Source organism: Pristis pectinata, chromosome 17 (genome assembly GCF_009764475.1).
Source record: "Pristis pectinata isolate sPriPec2 chromosome 17, sPriPec2.1.pri, whole genome shotgun sequence".
Classification (NCBI taxonomy): Eukaryota; Metazoa; Chordata; class Chondrichthyes; order Rhinopristiformes; family Pristidae; genus Pristis; species Pristis pectinata.
In genome coordinates this window covers 5,887,978-5,902,637 of record NC_067421.1, presented here as the reverse complement: position 1 = coordinate 5,902,637, position 14,660 = coordinate 5,887,978, and the positions used below count along the sequence as shown (strand labels likewise).

Below are 14,660 nucleotides of genomic sequence, written 5' to 3'. Positions count from 1 at the left end.
AGGATCGAACCGGGGTCTCCATCAGACTGTGGCTCCACTAGCTGTGCAGCCTTTCAAGTTTAGAACTTTAACTTTAAAGCTTCAAGCTTTGAGCACAGGGGTTTAGAATGCATTTAACGAGCCTCAAAGAGCCTGGTGTCATTGTAGATTTGTATAACCCAAAGCAGGATAATTCTGTGAAGGTTTCCAGGTGCTCACTGGGAGAGTGAACTGCAACCTTGGCCGATGGGGTCAGGGTCACAGTTGTCTCTGCCCCAGGATCACTCAGCAGCTCCCACTGACCTCTGTGCCGTCTGTGTGTGCTGCTCACTGCTGCACTGGGGAGATCACCCAGGCGCCATCCCAAGTACATTTCGTCCACCCTTCCTACGGTGGGTAGCGCGCGGGCAGTTTAAAAGGCGGACTGCCATATCCAGCGGGCAGCGTTCGGAGCGGGCAGCGGAGTGAGAGGGAGCAGAGTGATTGGGCTTTGGCTCAACCGGCTTAGGCGTAAAGGGGCGAGGCGAGGTAGGTGATTTGAGGAAAGGAAGGAGTATGAGTGTGTTTTTCTGTGCTCGGTGTCAGATGTGGGAGGTCCTGGAGTCTCCCAGCCTCCAGGATGACCACATCTGTGCCCGGTGTGTCGAGCTGCAGCTCCTGAGGGACCGTGTTAGGGAACTGGAGATGCAGCTCGATGACCTTCGTCTGGTCAGGGAGAGTGAGAAAACTCAGCAGAAAAAACAAACTCCTGGAGGAACTCAGCAGGTCGAACAGCATCTGTGGAAGGAAGTGGACAGTCCAGATGGAGGGTTTCGACCCGAATCTTTCATTACAGGAAAGATGTGGAAGCCATAGAGAGGGTGCAGAGGAGATTTACAAGGATGCTGCCTGGAATGCGGAGCTTGCCTTATGAAGGCAGGTTGATGGAACTCGGCCTTTTCTCCTTGGAGGATGAGGGGGACCTGATAGAGGTGTGTAAGATGATGAGAGGTATTGATCGGGTAGATAGTCAGAGGCTTTTCCCCAGGGCTGAAATGGTGGTCACAAAAGGACATAGGTTTAAGGTGCTGGGGAGTAGATATAGAGGAGATGTCAGGGGTAAGTTTTTTACTCAGAGAGTGGTGAGTGTGTGAAATGGGCTGCCGGCAACGGTGGTGGAGGCTGATACGATAGGGTCTTTTAAGAGACTGTTGGATAGGTACATGGAGCTGAGTAAAATAGAGGGCTATGGGTGAGCCTAGTAATTTCTAGGGTAGGGACATGTTCGGCACAGCTTTGTGGGCCGAAGGGCCTGAATTGTGCTGTATGTTTTCTATGTTTCTATGTTTCAGGAGCTGGCAGAGTGGACGCTGGGGTTTGCTTCCCCAATCCACAGACACTCAGAGACTGCATCACACATTGCTCACAGACACCTCCTGCGGGAGTCTCAGGCTGTGGCGCCTTGTACAAACAGAGTGCCACCTCCAGCAGTGTCTTCAGCAGCTCCCTCTGAAACCCTGGGAACACCCTCCCACCATTGCAGGAGCCATTGATTCAGTAGCAGCACTCCCACGTGGGGGGAAGAGTGCAGCTGTACTCTGGCACACGTCTTTGAAAGCTGGTCACAGAGAGCTGCAGGAACTTGCAAGACACCGATAGGAATTCTGGTCTGCAAGCCATAGTGGCGGTTGCTTGTGATTGTCACCGTCGAGGTTCTTGCTCCTCACGAGACTTCCACGGGCAGTGCGCGGATGGTCCACAGAACTGTTCTAACACCCCTCAAAGATGCCAGGTGCCGCCTCCAACCCAGCGCGAGTTCGCACCGCTCGACCCCACCGCGCTCTCCCACCGCGACGGCTCTCTTCAGCCCCACAACAATCACCGTGGGCCCAGTCTGAACCTGCAGCTCCACAAACCCACACTCAGAGGAAGCATTGCACAGTTTGCTCAGCTGATACCGGGTCAACCAGCAAAGGAAATGACCGATCTTCCCACTGGGATGCGTGCATCAATGTTGTTACTGTGCAGAACCCAGCCATGGGGAGCGCCACGTAAATAAAGGATTAAATAGACGTACAGTGTTATATATAAATGCAGGGCTACATACAAATGAAGAGCCCCATATGGAGTGGTCCCACTGCCCCATTTACTGGACTGCCATAATTCCCAGTTTACTGGAACCCTATACTAATTCCCAATGTGGTGGACCCTCCCCCAATCCCCTATTTACTGACCATTCCACCAATCTCTATGTTCTGGGACTGATGTATAAATAGAGGGAGATGATTAAATGAGGGGCTATATATATAGATGGGAGGGTACACAGAACCAGACCGCTATATGTACAGGGAGGACATGATAACTGGAGGGCAAATTGTAAGTGGAGACTTCTGCGTAAATGGATGTTGTTATGTCTATGAAACAGCTGACCGCTGTACATGATTGCAGCCCTGGTGTCATTGCAATAGCCTTAGAGATACCTGCACCATTTCATTAACACTCCTGGAAAGTCTGTGCTTTAGGATATGAATGAACTGCTGTACTATGTTCCACATTAGATAAATAACCAGACACAATTTAATGGCTGGATTGAACTGAATTGGAAACTTATATGTCACATATATTTGAAGCAAATTTCTAAGTGGGATATCCTGACTCCCAAAAACAACAACACTCTTCCACACACTATCAGAAACCATCCGCTGAACTTAACCCTTTGAGTTAGGTCTAAAAGAGAAAGGGGAAGGAGAAATGATTGCAAACAAATGGAGGACTAACCAGGCTCGGTGCAGCCTGTAGCAATTCATTACAACCTTCGTGCTGATGAACTCAGGAATCAACATGAAACTGTTGAACGTCTTGGTGCTTACCTTTACGAAGCAGGTCATCTGTCTTATTAACAAACATATCTCTCGATGCATTTCCTGGGGCCACTTCTCTGGAATCAATTATATCTACTTTTCCTGTTAAAGAAAAATTAAATAATGTTCAAAATGACATGGGTCATACAAGGAGCTGGAATCCGGAGGGGGGGTGGGGGGGGGGGGTGGAGACAAAGCCCCATCTCTCAATATACCTGCAAGAACACCGGAGGTCAGTTACACCCAAGCTGCCCACCGAAACTGGGCTGTGATTCCCCCACCATTAGTTACAGCTGGGCAGTCAATGGAGTCCGGTCAGCTGCCCACTCCTTGTGACGTCAGAGACGGAGCAGGAGTCCAGGGATACAGGCCTGACGTAGAACAATTTCCCCTCAGCCCACACCACTGCGTTATTGGACCATGATCTCATGGGTTCAGTGGAACCTCGCCAGGTGTGACTTGGCTGTTGTGCTTCCTATACAAGAACGTTCACTCCTTCACACACCTGTTCTGCCCTTCAGTGAGATCACGGGCGATCCTTCACAGTGTCACTTCCCCGCACTAACTCCGGTTGCCCGCTGAACCGTCTGTTAGCTTTGTGTACAAGGACACCCCGCTGATCACCAACACCCAGCAAGCTCTCACTATTTAAAATAATACTCTGAGGCTGCGGAGGGTTGTAGACTCAGCTGGCTCCGTCACGGGCACAACCCTCCCCCGCCATTGAGGACATCTTCAAGAGGCTGCGCCTCATGAAGGCAGCATCCATCACTAAGGACCCTCACCACCCGGGACATGCCCTCTTCTCATTACTACCATCGGGGAGGAGGTCCAGGAGCCTGAAGACCCACACTCAATGGTTCAGGAACAGCTTCTTCCCGTCTGCCGTCAGATTTCTGAATGGGTCCATGAACCTGTGAACACTACCCAGTAATACCTCTTTTTTGCACTATTTATTTGTTTCTGGCAACTTATAGTCATTTTTATGTCCTGCACAGTACTGCTGCCACAAAAAGACACATTTCACAACATATGTCAGTGATAATAAACCTGATTCTGATTCTGCTTGTTTAAAGAAGGTTGTTTAAAGACCTCATGTTATTTTCCATTGGACATGTCCTTGCCTGTTTACTCAGCCTGTCCACATCCCTGGTGCCTCTCCGCACCCTCCTCGCCAACCACACTGCCACCTAACTTTGTAAATTAATCAAACCTGGATATGTTATACTTGATCCCCTCTTGGATAGCGAATGTGAACAGCTGGAGCCCCAGCAGTGATCCCAGTGGCAAAGGTCCCGTCACTTTCTCCCAGCCATTTATTCCCCAGTCTGCAAGGATGACCCGAAGCTTTCAGCTGCCTGTCACCTTAACTCCACGTCACACTCCCACCCTGCCCTCCCTTGGCCTCTGGCCTCTGGCCTCCTACACTGCTCCAAAGAAGCCCATGTAAGCTCGAGAGCCAGCACCTTGTCATAGTCATTGAGTGGCTCTCGAGAGTCAGACCGCACAGATCCGCAAAACCAAGGAACTGACTGTGGACTTCAGGAAGGGGAGGTCAGGAGAACACACAACAGTCCTCATTAAGGGGTTAGCAGTGGAAAGGGTGAGCAGCTTCAAGTTCCTGGGCGTCAACATCTCAGTGGATCTATCCTGGTCCCAACACACTGATGCAATCACGAAGAAGGCACGCCAGCGGCACTAATTCATTCGGAGTTTGAGGAGATTCGGTACATCACCAAAGACTCTTGCAAATTTCTACAGATGTACGGTGGACATCGTTCTGACTGGTTGCATCACCGCCTGGTACGGAGGCTCCAACATGCAGGATCACAAGAGGCTGCCGAGGGTTTGTATTGTGGAGGCTCGTGGCTGTCACATGACAACACTGCCCCCACCTGACTAGATGACAGCACTGCCCCTACATGGTTGGAAGACACACCCCTGTCAATCAATGTTTGGCTCCACCCCTGCCCACACTTGACCATTCGTCCCTTTAAACACCTCTGGACCTGGCCCCGGGCCATTGGCCTGTATAAACGACCTGGGCTGGCCCCTCCAGCCCTCCAGCAGTATAAAGAGTGCCACAGGCTTAGTTCCCTCTCTTTTGTCTCTGAGGGACGCTGAGGTAAGCTGTGCACTGCTTAAGAGAAATTAGTCAGGATATCCCTGTAGCACAGAGCTGTGCCTGCACTGAATTGAGGGTGGCAGGTATCGTATTGACTGTTCCTTGATTGTACGTACCCAGTTTGTTGTGTGTGTGTGTGTGTACCTCACCCTTGTTGTGATTCCCCCATGTTCACCATCACTGGTGCATGTGTGCGTGTTACCTGTTACCTTTTCCTCGCATTTGCCTTTGTAAATAAAATCCTTCCTCTCTAAGACTGTGTTCAGAGTCCTTGTCCTTTGAGACCTTATACCTGTTTCACAACATTTGGTGCTGCGAACAGGGTCTCGAGGGTCATGGCTGAACACAGACGTGGGGGGGGGGGGGGATGTTCTGGGATAGGGGAAAGAAAGCCAGTGTGGACACCGAGGACAGGATTCCCAGGTGGACCGATGAGATCGAGGAATTTGGGAGCTTGGCCAGCATACTGGCAGACCACGGTAAACCAGTGGACTGGGCCGAGCAGTTAGACCCCTGTGCTGAGAAACTGGGGCACCACGTGGTTGCCCTCCTCCAGAGGTCGGGGTTCCCCAAGGCCAAAGGGAGTCAAAGGAGTGCCTTCTGGCTGTTTGTGTCCCTCCTGAGACACCAGGCCAGGATTACTGGCCAGATACAGGATACATGTCTCCAGAAAGACAAGGAGTTAGAGGAGCTCCAGCAGCGCAGCTATACACTGCAGGAGGCAGTCCAGGCTGTCCAGACCCGAGCCAATGACCTCGAGGCCAGAGGTACCGAGGTCACCTGCAGGCTGATTCAGCTGCAGCAGGCGCAGGAAGCCTGCCGGTCTGGCTGGCAGCCGGACCCACTCAAAACTCAAGCCCTGGTCCGGCGCGGCGACAAGCTAGACATATGGCTGGGGGATGGGGATATATGGATGGATACTGATGAGGAGGGAGCACCAGAAGAGCCGGGGCCCATCACACCCACCCTCCCCACTACCCACCCGAACCCCTGCATGTTCGACCCGTCACCACGCAGTCCCAGGTCCGCCACAGAGGTGAGGGGAGGGGAGTCAGGATGACGCCCCCTCAGGGGAAAGTGCCCACGGTCCCTCCAAGACTATGGAGACCCGGGATTTCTCAGCCAAGGAGCTGACCCAGCTGGCGGACCGGTACCGCCAGCAGCTGGGCGAGCACCTGGCCGCATGGCTGCTCTGACTGTGGGCTGAGGGGGCCCCCAACGTGAGCCTCTCTCACCAGGAAGCGAGCGCCCTGAGGAGCCTGTCTGACCAGCAGAGTGTTAACAATGCCCTACGGGTGCCACAGGAAGGGATCGGGCATGGCACTACCCTGTGGGATCAGGTAGTGACAACCCTACCCTTGAATGGGATTTATACGGGCAACCACAGTGGAGCACTGTCAGTGAGGGCACCGGGGTCATTAGGGAGTGGGTGCTGGTGACCGGCATTTACGAGGGAGCCCACAATCACAACCCTTTAGAATATACCAGAGTGACCAGTGCACTAGCAGGATACCTGGTCACCACCTCGAGCCCCGATTTGAGGCCAGTGGTCCTGCCCCTCATGGGACCGGCTAATGGGAAGACTATGCAGTATGCCATCACCCTCCTGGAGGGGCTAGAGTTCTTGCAGCGGGGGAAGCCCACCCAGGTCCGTAGGGCGAAGACGAGGGCTGGAGACACAACCCCTCGTTTTATGCGCAAACAGCTATACTTGGACCTGCTGCGCACAGGGGTGGACTGCGCCAGCATAGATGGGATCCCGACCTCCGCCATTTACGCGCTCTGGAAAGAGCGTTGTGGGGGGACATCTGGCCAGGAGAAAACCACAACCACCCTGGGATCAAGCCCGACACGGGGTGCCCCCAACCTCCGGACCACGCGGGCTGCCCCCGACGACCCTGCCCCTGTCCCTCCCCCACTTGAAAGTCTCTCCTTCCCTCGAGGCTGAGCTCCGGAACCTGCTGAGACAGGAAATGTCCCGTCTCCGCCAGCAGGAACCTTCACCCACGGGGTGGCAGATCCCCACCCCCCTCCCACAGGATGAAGGCCAGGGGTCCCGGCACATTTGTTCCACTGCCCTCCTGTCCAGGAGACCTGAGGCCACATATACCCATCGCTGTACATTGGGGAAGGGGGAACATACAGAGGTGGGTGGCTCTCATCGACACGGGTGCCCAACACACCATCATCCCGGGCGATGCTGCCGGGTGGAAAGAGACGCGGATGCAAATAGAGGGGTTGGGGAGGGGGGGGTTCCCTTTTGCCCGCGAGTGAGGTCACGATCCGCATGGCCATCGGGAACCATCCTCCTCAACCCCTGATAGCGGCTTCACCTGAGTGCATCCTAGGGATCAATGTCTTAAAGGGACAGTCCCTTCATACTAACCGGGGCAAGTCTGCGTTCGGGGTCGCGCGGGCTACAGTCGTGGTCGGGGCGGCCAAATGGGAACCAATTGTTGTTCCCCCTCCCTCCAAGGTTGTCTGTAGCCGACAGTACAGAATGCCGGGGGAATACCGAGATATCACTGAGGCCATTGCAGGGCGCCTGGACAAGCCTTGGCATGCAGTGGTGGATTTAAATATTCATAGCCCCACTATCTGCCACAGCTTCTTCTCTCATAAAGAAGCCACATTCTTATGTGGACCTGAACAACAGGCTGCTTTTGAAACAGCAAAGCAAACTGTGGAACAAGCACTGCCATTTGCTCCCCGCCAGGCAGGTGTCCCTTTCGAACTGCAGGTGTCGGCAGTGAGACGGTAGCTGAATGGAGCCTCTGGCAGAAGATCCAAGGGCGCAGAGTCGCTTATGAATTAGCCAGCACCACTGATAAATCAGACTGCTGGATTTGTGTCCGAACCCCAGCACACGCCGGTGAAGCTCTGCAACGTACGCCGATCCGCCTGGATGATTCTTCAAATGAACTGTTTACATAGACTTTTCGCTCCAGTGGGTTTTGGCATATCCGTTTGGGGGCGGGGGTTGGGCCAGATGGCAGTCCCCCACCACTCCCCTCACCACTATGTAACATCTCTTCCAGCGATCCCCGATGGGGTGCGTGTTTCAGGAACTGGTATTTTCCTCCCTACAATTTGACCTCCACCTGAGTCCCGACTCTCCGGGTCGTTCCACAGCCGCTGAGCAAGCCTAAGGAATGCTGGTGCAGGCTCCAGAATGAGCACGGTCCCACTCTTACAGTCGGCCACAGCGACTGCGAGCAAAACTGGTATCCGGGTGCCTCAGTGACCACTGCTGATGGTGCCGCTAGGTTGGGGGCTCCCTGGACTTTGAATGGGACCCACTGGATTTGTGGTCACTGTGCCTACCCGTGGCTCCCCACGAGCTGGTACAGTTGCTGCTTCCCTATATTCACCTTCTAGATGACCTTGGGGAGCACCCGGCGTACACCGGCCACCGGGACAAGTGGGCCATCACAGAGGCGGAGAGGTTTTGGATGATAGCCTTTCCTACATATGGCATGGCCCAATTGTCCCGTGAGGTCATCCAGAGGGCCAGCGTGCTCGAGACGCTGGCTAACGAAACGGCAGTGGCACTGCAACACGCCGAAGACGCCCTGACGCAGACGGCGGCAGAGCTGACGGCCGTCCAGATGGTTGCCCTGCAGAATCGAATGGCCCTGGATTACCTACTCGCTGCGGATGGTGGTACCTGTGCGGTGATTGGTAAGGAGTGCTGCACCTTTATCCCTGATGAGTTAAGGAACATCAACCATTTGGCTGCTCACATTCGGGACTCGGTGGCCAAAATTCAAAAAGCAAGGGACCAGCTCCTCCAGCACGACACCTCATGGGGAAACTGGTGGCTGTTTGGGTCTCTGGGGGGATGGTGGGCAACTCTCACCCACTGGGCAACTGCTCTTGTTCTCATTGTCATCGTTATCTGTATATCATGCTGTGCTTGCCAGGTTATTCAGAGCACGTCTGCCTTTCACTAGTTCTGTATACTGACATATAGTTTTAGGCTTAGAAATAGTTATCTTCATGTAACGATAGGCGGGTGGTGTGACTCCCGAGGGGTGGATTGTATTGTGGAGGGTTGTGGCCGTCACATGACAACACTGACCCCAGCTGGTCGGAGGACAGCACTGCCCCTACATGGTCAGAAGACACACCACTGTCAATCAAGGTTTGGCTCCACCCCTGCCCATCAGTGCACACCTGACCATTGGTCCCTTTAAACACCTCTGGACCTGGCCCCGGGCCGTTGGCCTGTTTGTACTACCTGGGCTGGACCCCCCCAGCCCTCCAGCAGTATAAAGAGTGCCACATGCTTAGTTCTCCCTCATGTCTCTGAGGGATGCTGAGGTAAGCTGTGCATTGCTTAAGGGAAAATAGTTAGGATATCCCTGTAGCACAGAGATGTGCCTGCACTGAATTGAGGGTGGCAGGTATCGTATTGACTGTTCCTTGATTGTATGTACCCAGTTCGTTGTGTGTGTACCTTACCCTTGTTGTGATTTCCCCACGCTCACTATCACTGATGTGTGTGTGTTGCCCTGTTACCTTTTTCCCACATTTGTCTTTGTAAATAAAATCCTTCCTCTCTAAGACTCTGCTCAGAGTCCTTGTCCTTTGAGACCTCGTACCTGTTTCGCAACAGGGTTGTAGACTCAACCAGCTCCATCACGGCACAACCCTCCCCACAATCAAGGACGTCTTCAAGAGATGGTGCCTCAAGAAGGCAGCATCCATCACTAAGGACCCTCATCATCCGGGACATGCCCTCTTCTCGTACCATCGGGGAGGAGGTCCAAGGGCCTGAAGACCCACACTCAATGATTCAGGAACAGCTTCTTCCCCTCCACCGTCAGATCTCTGAACGATCCATGAATGCTACCTCAGTAGTTTTTTTCACTATTTAATTGTAGTTTACAGATCTTTATGCCTTGCACTGTACTGCTGCCGCAAGACAACACATTTCACCTTGTATATCAGTGATAGTAAACCTGATTCAGATTGCCACTTTGGTCTCCAATAGGCCCTGCTCTTTCCTTGGTTTTCCTCTTGCCCTTAGTATATTTGCAGAAATGTTTTGGGAATGTTGTTAATCCTGTCCACCAGTGCTATTGTGTGAACTGTCTATCCCCTCTACTTTCTACACTCCTGAAAGGCCTCCCTGCTTTCTGTTCTCCATACCTGCCGTATCCTTCCCTGTAGCCAGCCCCTTTCATCCCCTGATGTCCAGGGTTCCCTGGACTTGTTGCCCTTACTCTTCACTTTTGTGGGAACATGTTGGCCCTATACTCCCATTCTCTTACTTCCGAATGTCTCCCACAGGAAGCTGGCTGCAAATAGCTGCTCCCAAGCCACATGCTGCCTGATGGATTTTACAACTGGCCTTGCCCCAGTTACAGCCTGCAGCCTCAATATTGAGTTTAAAAATTTCAGATAACCAGCCTTTCTGTATAGCGGTCAGCGTGACGCTATTACAGCGCCAGCAACCCAGGTTCAATTCCGGCCACCATCTGTAAGGAGTTTGTACGTTCTCCCCGTGTCTACGTGGGTTTTCTCCGGGTGCTCCAGTTTCCTCCCACATTCCAAAGATGTGCGGGTTAGGAAGTTGTGGGCGTGCTATGTTGGTGCCAGAAGCGTGGCGACACTTGCGGGCTGCCCCCAGAACATACTATGCAAAAAGATGCATTTCACTGTGTGTTTTGATGTACATGTGACCAATAAAAATGTCTTATCTTTCCAGTTTGTGTCAGAACCAGCCAATCGTTAATCAATTTTCTGTCTAGTGCTTACTTTTATTTCGGGTTTCTAGCCCTGCTCTTTACACCACACAGTTTCAGCAATGCTATTTTTTATTTTCTGCCTTCCTGTGTTTACAGATGGATAGCTGTGATTAACACACATTCCCCAGCCTTTCTCAGAAAGCCCCAGTAACATTAGTGTCAGCTGAGTTCTCCCAGTCCAACCTACCACAGACCCACCTTGTTCTCTCCACACCTTTCACCTCTCTGCTGCTGGAGCAGGCTTATCTTCTCATGTTCCCAGTTTTGAGGAAGGGTCACCCACTGGCACCATTAAATCCCGTTTCCCTCTCCGTCCCTGACTCAGCCCGATCCTAGTGCTGCTCTCGGTGCCCTGCCAACACCGCTACGTTCTCCCTCCTCATTGCATCATAGCGGAGACCATATTTCCAAAGTACTCCACTGCTGTGTAAGTTCCTTCCTTTCCATTGAGTTTGAGGTATCTAGTTGTCTCTCCATCGTCACTGGGTGAAGCCCCCAGGATCCCAGATCCCAGCCAGCCCAAGCCACAGCGGGAGGGATGAACGTGCAGTGTTGCTGAGGGCTCTCAGCATGGGCCGGCCAAGTGGCTTCACTCACGTTGCCCACGTCCCAAGGTAAAATGTTCAAGCTGACATCCCAGAAGAAACTTTATCCAGTCAGGTGTCTAAGTTAGCTCAAGGAGATACGGGAGATTGCAGACGCTGGAATCTGGAGCAACACACAATCTGCTGGAGGAACTCAGCAGGTCGGGCAGCGTCAGTGGGGGGAGTGGACGTCAGTCCTGATGCAGGGTCTTGACCCAAAACGTCAGCTATTCTCCCCCCCCACAGCTGCTGCTCGACCCGCTGAGTTCCTCCAGCAGATTGTGTGTTGATTTAGCGCATGACTCAGCCACCATGTCAACACCTCACAAGCCACAGACTTCCTGGGCATGGTGACTCCCCAGAGAGGGATGATGGCCACCCTCTCCACTGGGGTAGAGGGGCTTCCACTAGTCTACAGAATATCCACTGTGTTAAATTACCACAGGGGTCCCGTGCAAGCTCTGTAACTGCTCCCACACGTCGGGTCAAGGAGAAACTCTGGAGGGCTCAGAATCTGGGTCACGGTGTCTGCGCTGAGATGGAAACTCCCACACCTGCCTCACCTCTGTCAGCCCATTGTACCGCAGGGTGACGGGCAGTCCGAGATCACCCCCGAGACGATCACAAGATAAGGGAGCAGAAGCAGGCCATTCGGCCCATCGAGTCTGCTCCAAGGAAAAGGGAAAAAGAAATGGGGTGGGAAAAAAGAGAGAGAAGAAAAAAAAACTATTCTAATCCCATTTGCCAGCCTTATCCCCATATCCCTTGATACCCTGACTATTTAGATATCTGTCTATCTCCTCCTTGAATACCCCCACTGATCTGGCCTCCACTGCTGTGCGTGGCAAGGAGTTCCACAATTTCACCACCCTCTGGGTAAAGAAACTTCTCCTCATCTCTGTCTTGAAACTGTACCCTCTAATTCTAAGATTGTGCCCTCTGGTCCTGGACACGCCCACCAAGGGAAACAGCCTAGCCACATCTACTCTATCCTTACCTGTCAACATTTTAAATGTCGCTACGAGGTCCCCTCTCATCCTTCTGTACTCCAGCGAGTACAGTCCAAGAGCCAACAAACGCTCATCATACTTAAGCCCTTTCATTCCTGGAATCATTCTCGTAAATCTCCTCTGAACCCTCTCCAACGTCAGCACATCCTTCCTAAGATGCGGGGCCCAAAACTGCGCACAGTATTCCAAATGAGGCCTCACTAGTGCCCCGTAGAGCCTCATCAACACTTCCTTACTTTTATACACTATACCTCTCGAGATGAATGCCAACATAGCATTCGCTTTCTTAACCACCGATCCAACCTGGTGGTTAACTTTTAAGGTATCTTATACGAGTACCCCCAAGTCCCTTTGTACTACCGCACTATCAATCTTCTCTCCTTCTAGATAATAATCTACCCGCTTATTTCTACTTCCAAAGTGTACAACTGCACATTTCTCAACATTGAATCTCATCTGCCATTTCCTTGCCCATTCTCCTAAACTGTCTAGGTCCCTCTGCATTCTTTCTATTTCCTCTATGCTCCCTACTCCTCCACTTATCTTGGTGTCATCCGCAAACTTAGCCACACAACCATTTATTCCATCATCCAAATCATTGATGTACAAGGTAAAAAGGAGAGGCCCCAACACCGACCCTTGCGGCACACCACTAGTAACCGGTAACCAACCAGAACGAGATCCTTTTATTTCCACCCTTTGCTTCCTGCCAACCAGCCAATTCTCCACCCATTTTGCTACCCTGCCCATAATTCCATGACCTCTCATCTTATTAATCAGTCTCTTGTGAGGCACCTTATCGAAGGCCTTTTGAAAGTCTAAATACACAACATCTACCGCCTCTCCCTTATCCACCCTACCTGTGATTTCTTCAAAAAACTCCAATAGGTTGGTCAGACAGGACCTCCCCTTCACAAAACCATGTTGACTAGGTCCTATCTTGCCTTGCGCCTCTAGGTATTCGGTAACCTCCTCCTTGAGGATAGACTCCAATAATTTTCCCACCACTGACGTCAGACTAATAGGTCTGTAATTGCCTTTGGGCTGCCTCCCACCTTTCTTATACAACGGAACTACATTTGCTACCCTCCAGTCCTCCGGAACCATGCCAGAATCTATCGATTCCTGAAAAATAATCGCCAATGCCTCCGCTATCTCCACAGCCACCTCCTTCAGAACCCGGGGATGCACCTCATCCGGTCCGGGAGACTTATCAGCCTTAAGCCCCTTTAGTTTTCCAAGCACCTTCTCCCTATTAATCTCAATTGAACTCAGCTCCAATTCGTGAGACTCCTGACTAACGGGCACATTGCTTATGTCCTCCACGGTGAAGACCGATGCAAAATATTCATTCAATTCCCTTGCCATCTCACTATCATCCATTATAATACCTCCTGCACCGTTATCAATTGGTCCTATGTCAACCCGTGTCTCTCTTTTATTCCTTATGTATTTAAAAAAACTCTTAGAATCCTTCCGAATGTTGTCCGCCAGCTTCCTTTCGTAACTCATCTTTGCTTTCCTAATGACCACCTTAGTTTCTCTCTGCAGATTTTTAAAATCGTTCCAATCTTCTGTTTTCCCACTAATTTTTGCTACTTTGTACGCCGACCCTTTTGCTTTTATTTTATCCTTCACCTCCCTCGTTATCCACATCTGTGCCTTTTTTCCATTCAAAACCTTCTTTTTTCTTGGAATATATCTGTCCTGCATTGTCCTTATTTCCTGTAGAAATTTCTTCCATTTTTCCTCTGCCGTCCCTTCAGCTAACTTACTCCTCCAATCAATTTGGGCCAACTCATCTCTCATACCTTTGTAATTTCCCTTATTCCACTGAAATATCGATACACCAGTTATCAGCTTCTCCTTCTCAAACTTGAAACTAAACTCAATCATATTGTGATCACTTGTTCCCAGTGGTTCCTTTACCTTTAGTTCCCTAATCACCTCGGGTTCACTACACAGCACCCAATCCAAAACAGCCGATCCCCTGGTGGGCTCCTCAATAAGTTGCTCCAGAAAAACATCCCTTAGACATTCCACAAACTCACTCTCCTGAGTACTACCACCTTGCTGCATTTCCCAGTCCACCTTCATGTTAAAATCCCCCATAATTATCTTCACATTGTCACTCTGACACGCTTTTTCTATCTCAATCTGCAACTTATGGTCCACTTCCTGACTGCTGTTCGGGGGCCTATATATGACTGCTATTATTGTTCTTTTACCCTTGCTATTTCTCAGCTCCACCCATAAGGATTCCACCTCCTCTGACCCAATGTCCTTCCTTTCTATTGATTTTATATTGCTACTAACCATCATGGCCACACCACCCCCTCTGCCTACCCTCCTATCCTTCCTATATACTG

The 14,660-nt window shown here is 51.5% G+C and overlaps 1 protein-coding gene across 1 annotated transcript in view; it reads right to left on the bottom strand.

Annotated features, from left to right (window-relative positions):
* LOC127579335 (glutathione hydrolase 1 proenzyme-like) overlaps positions 1 to 14,660 on the bottom strand; it is a 67,041-nt gene that overhangs the window by 39,563 nt on the left and 12,818 nt on the right. Inside the window, exon 4 of the mRNA XM_052032059.1 lies at positions 2,829 to 2,921. Within this exon, the coding sequence (XP_051888019.1) occupies positions 2,829 to 2,921 (93 nt within the window). The remainder of the gene's footprint in view (positions 1 to 2,828; positions 2,922 to 14,660) is intronic.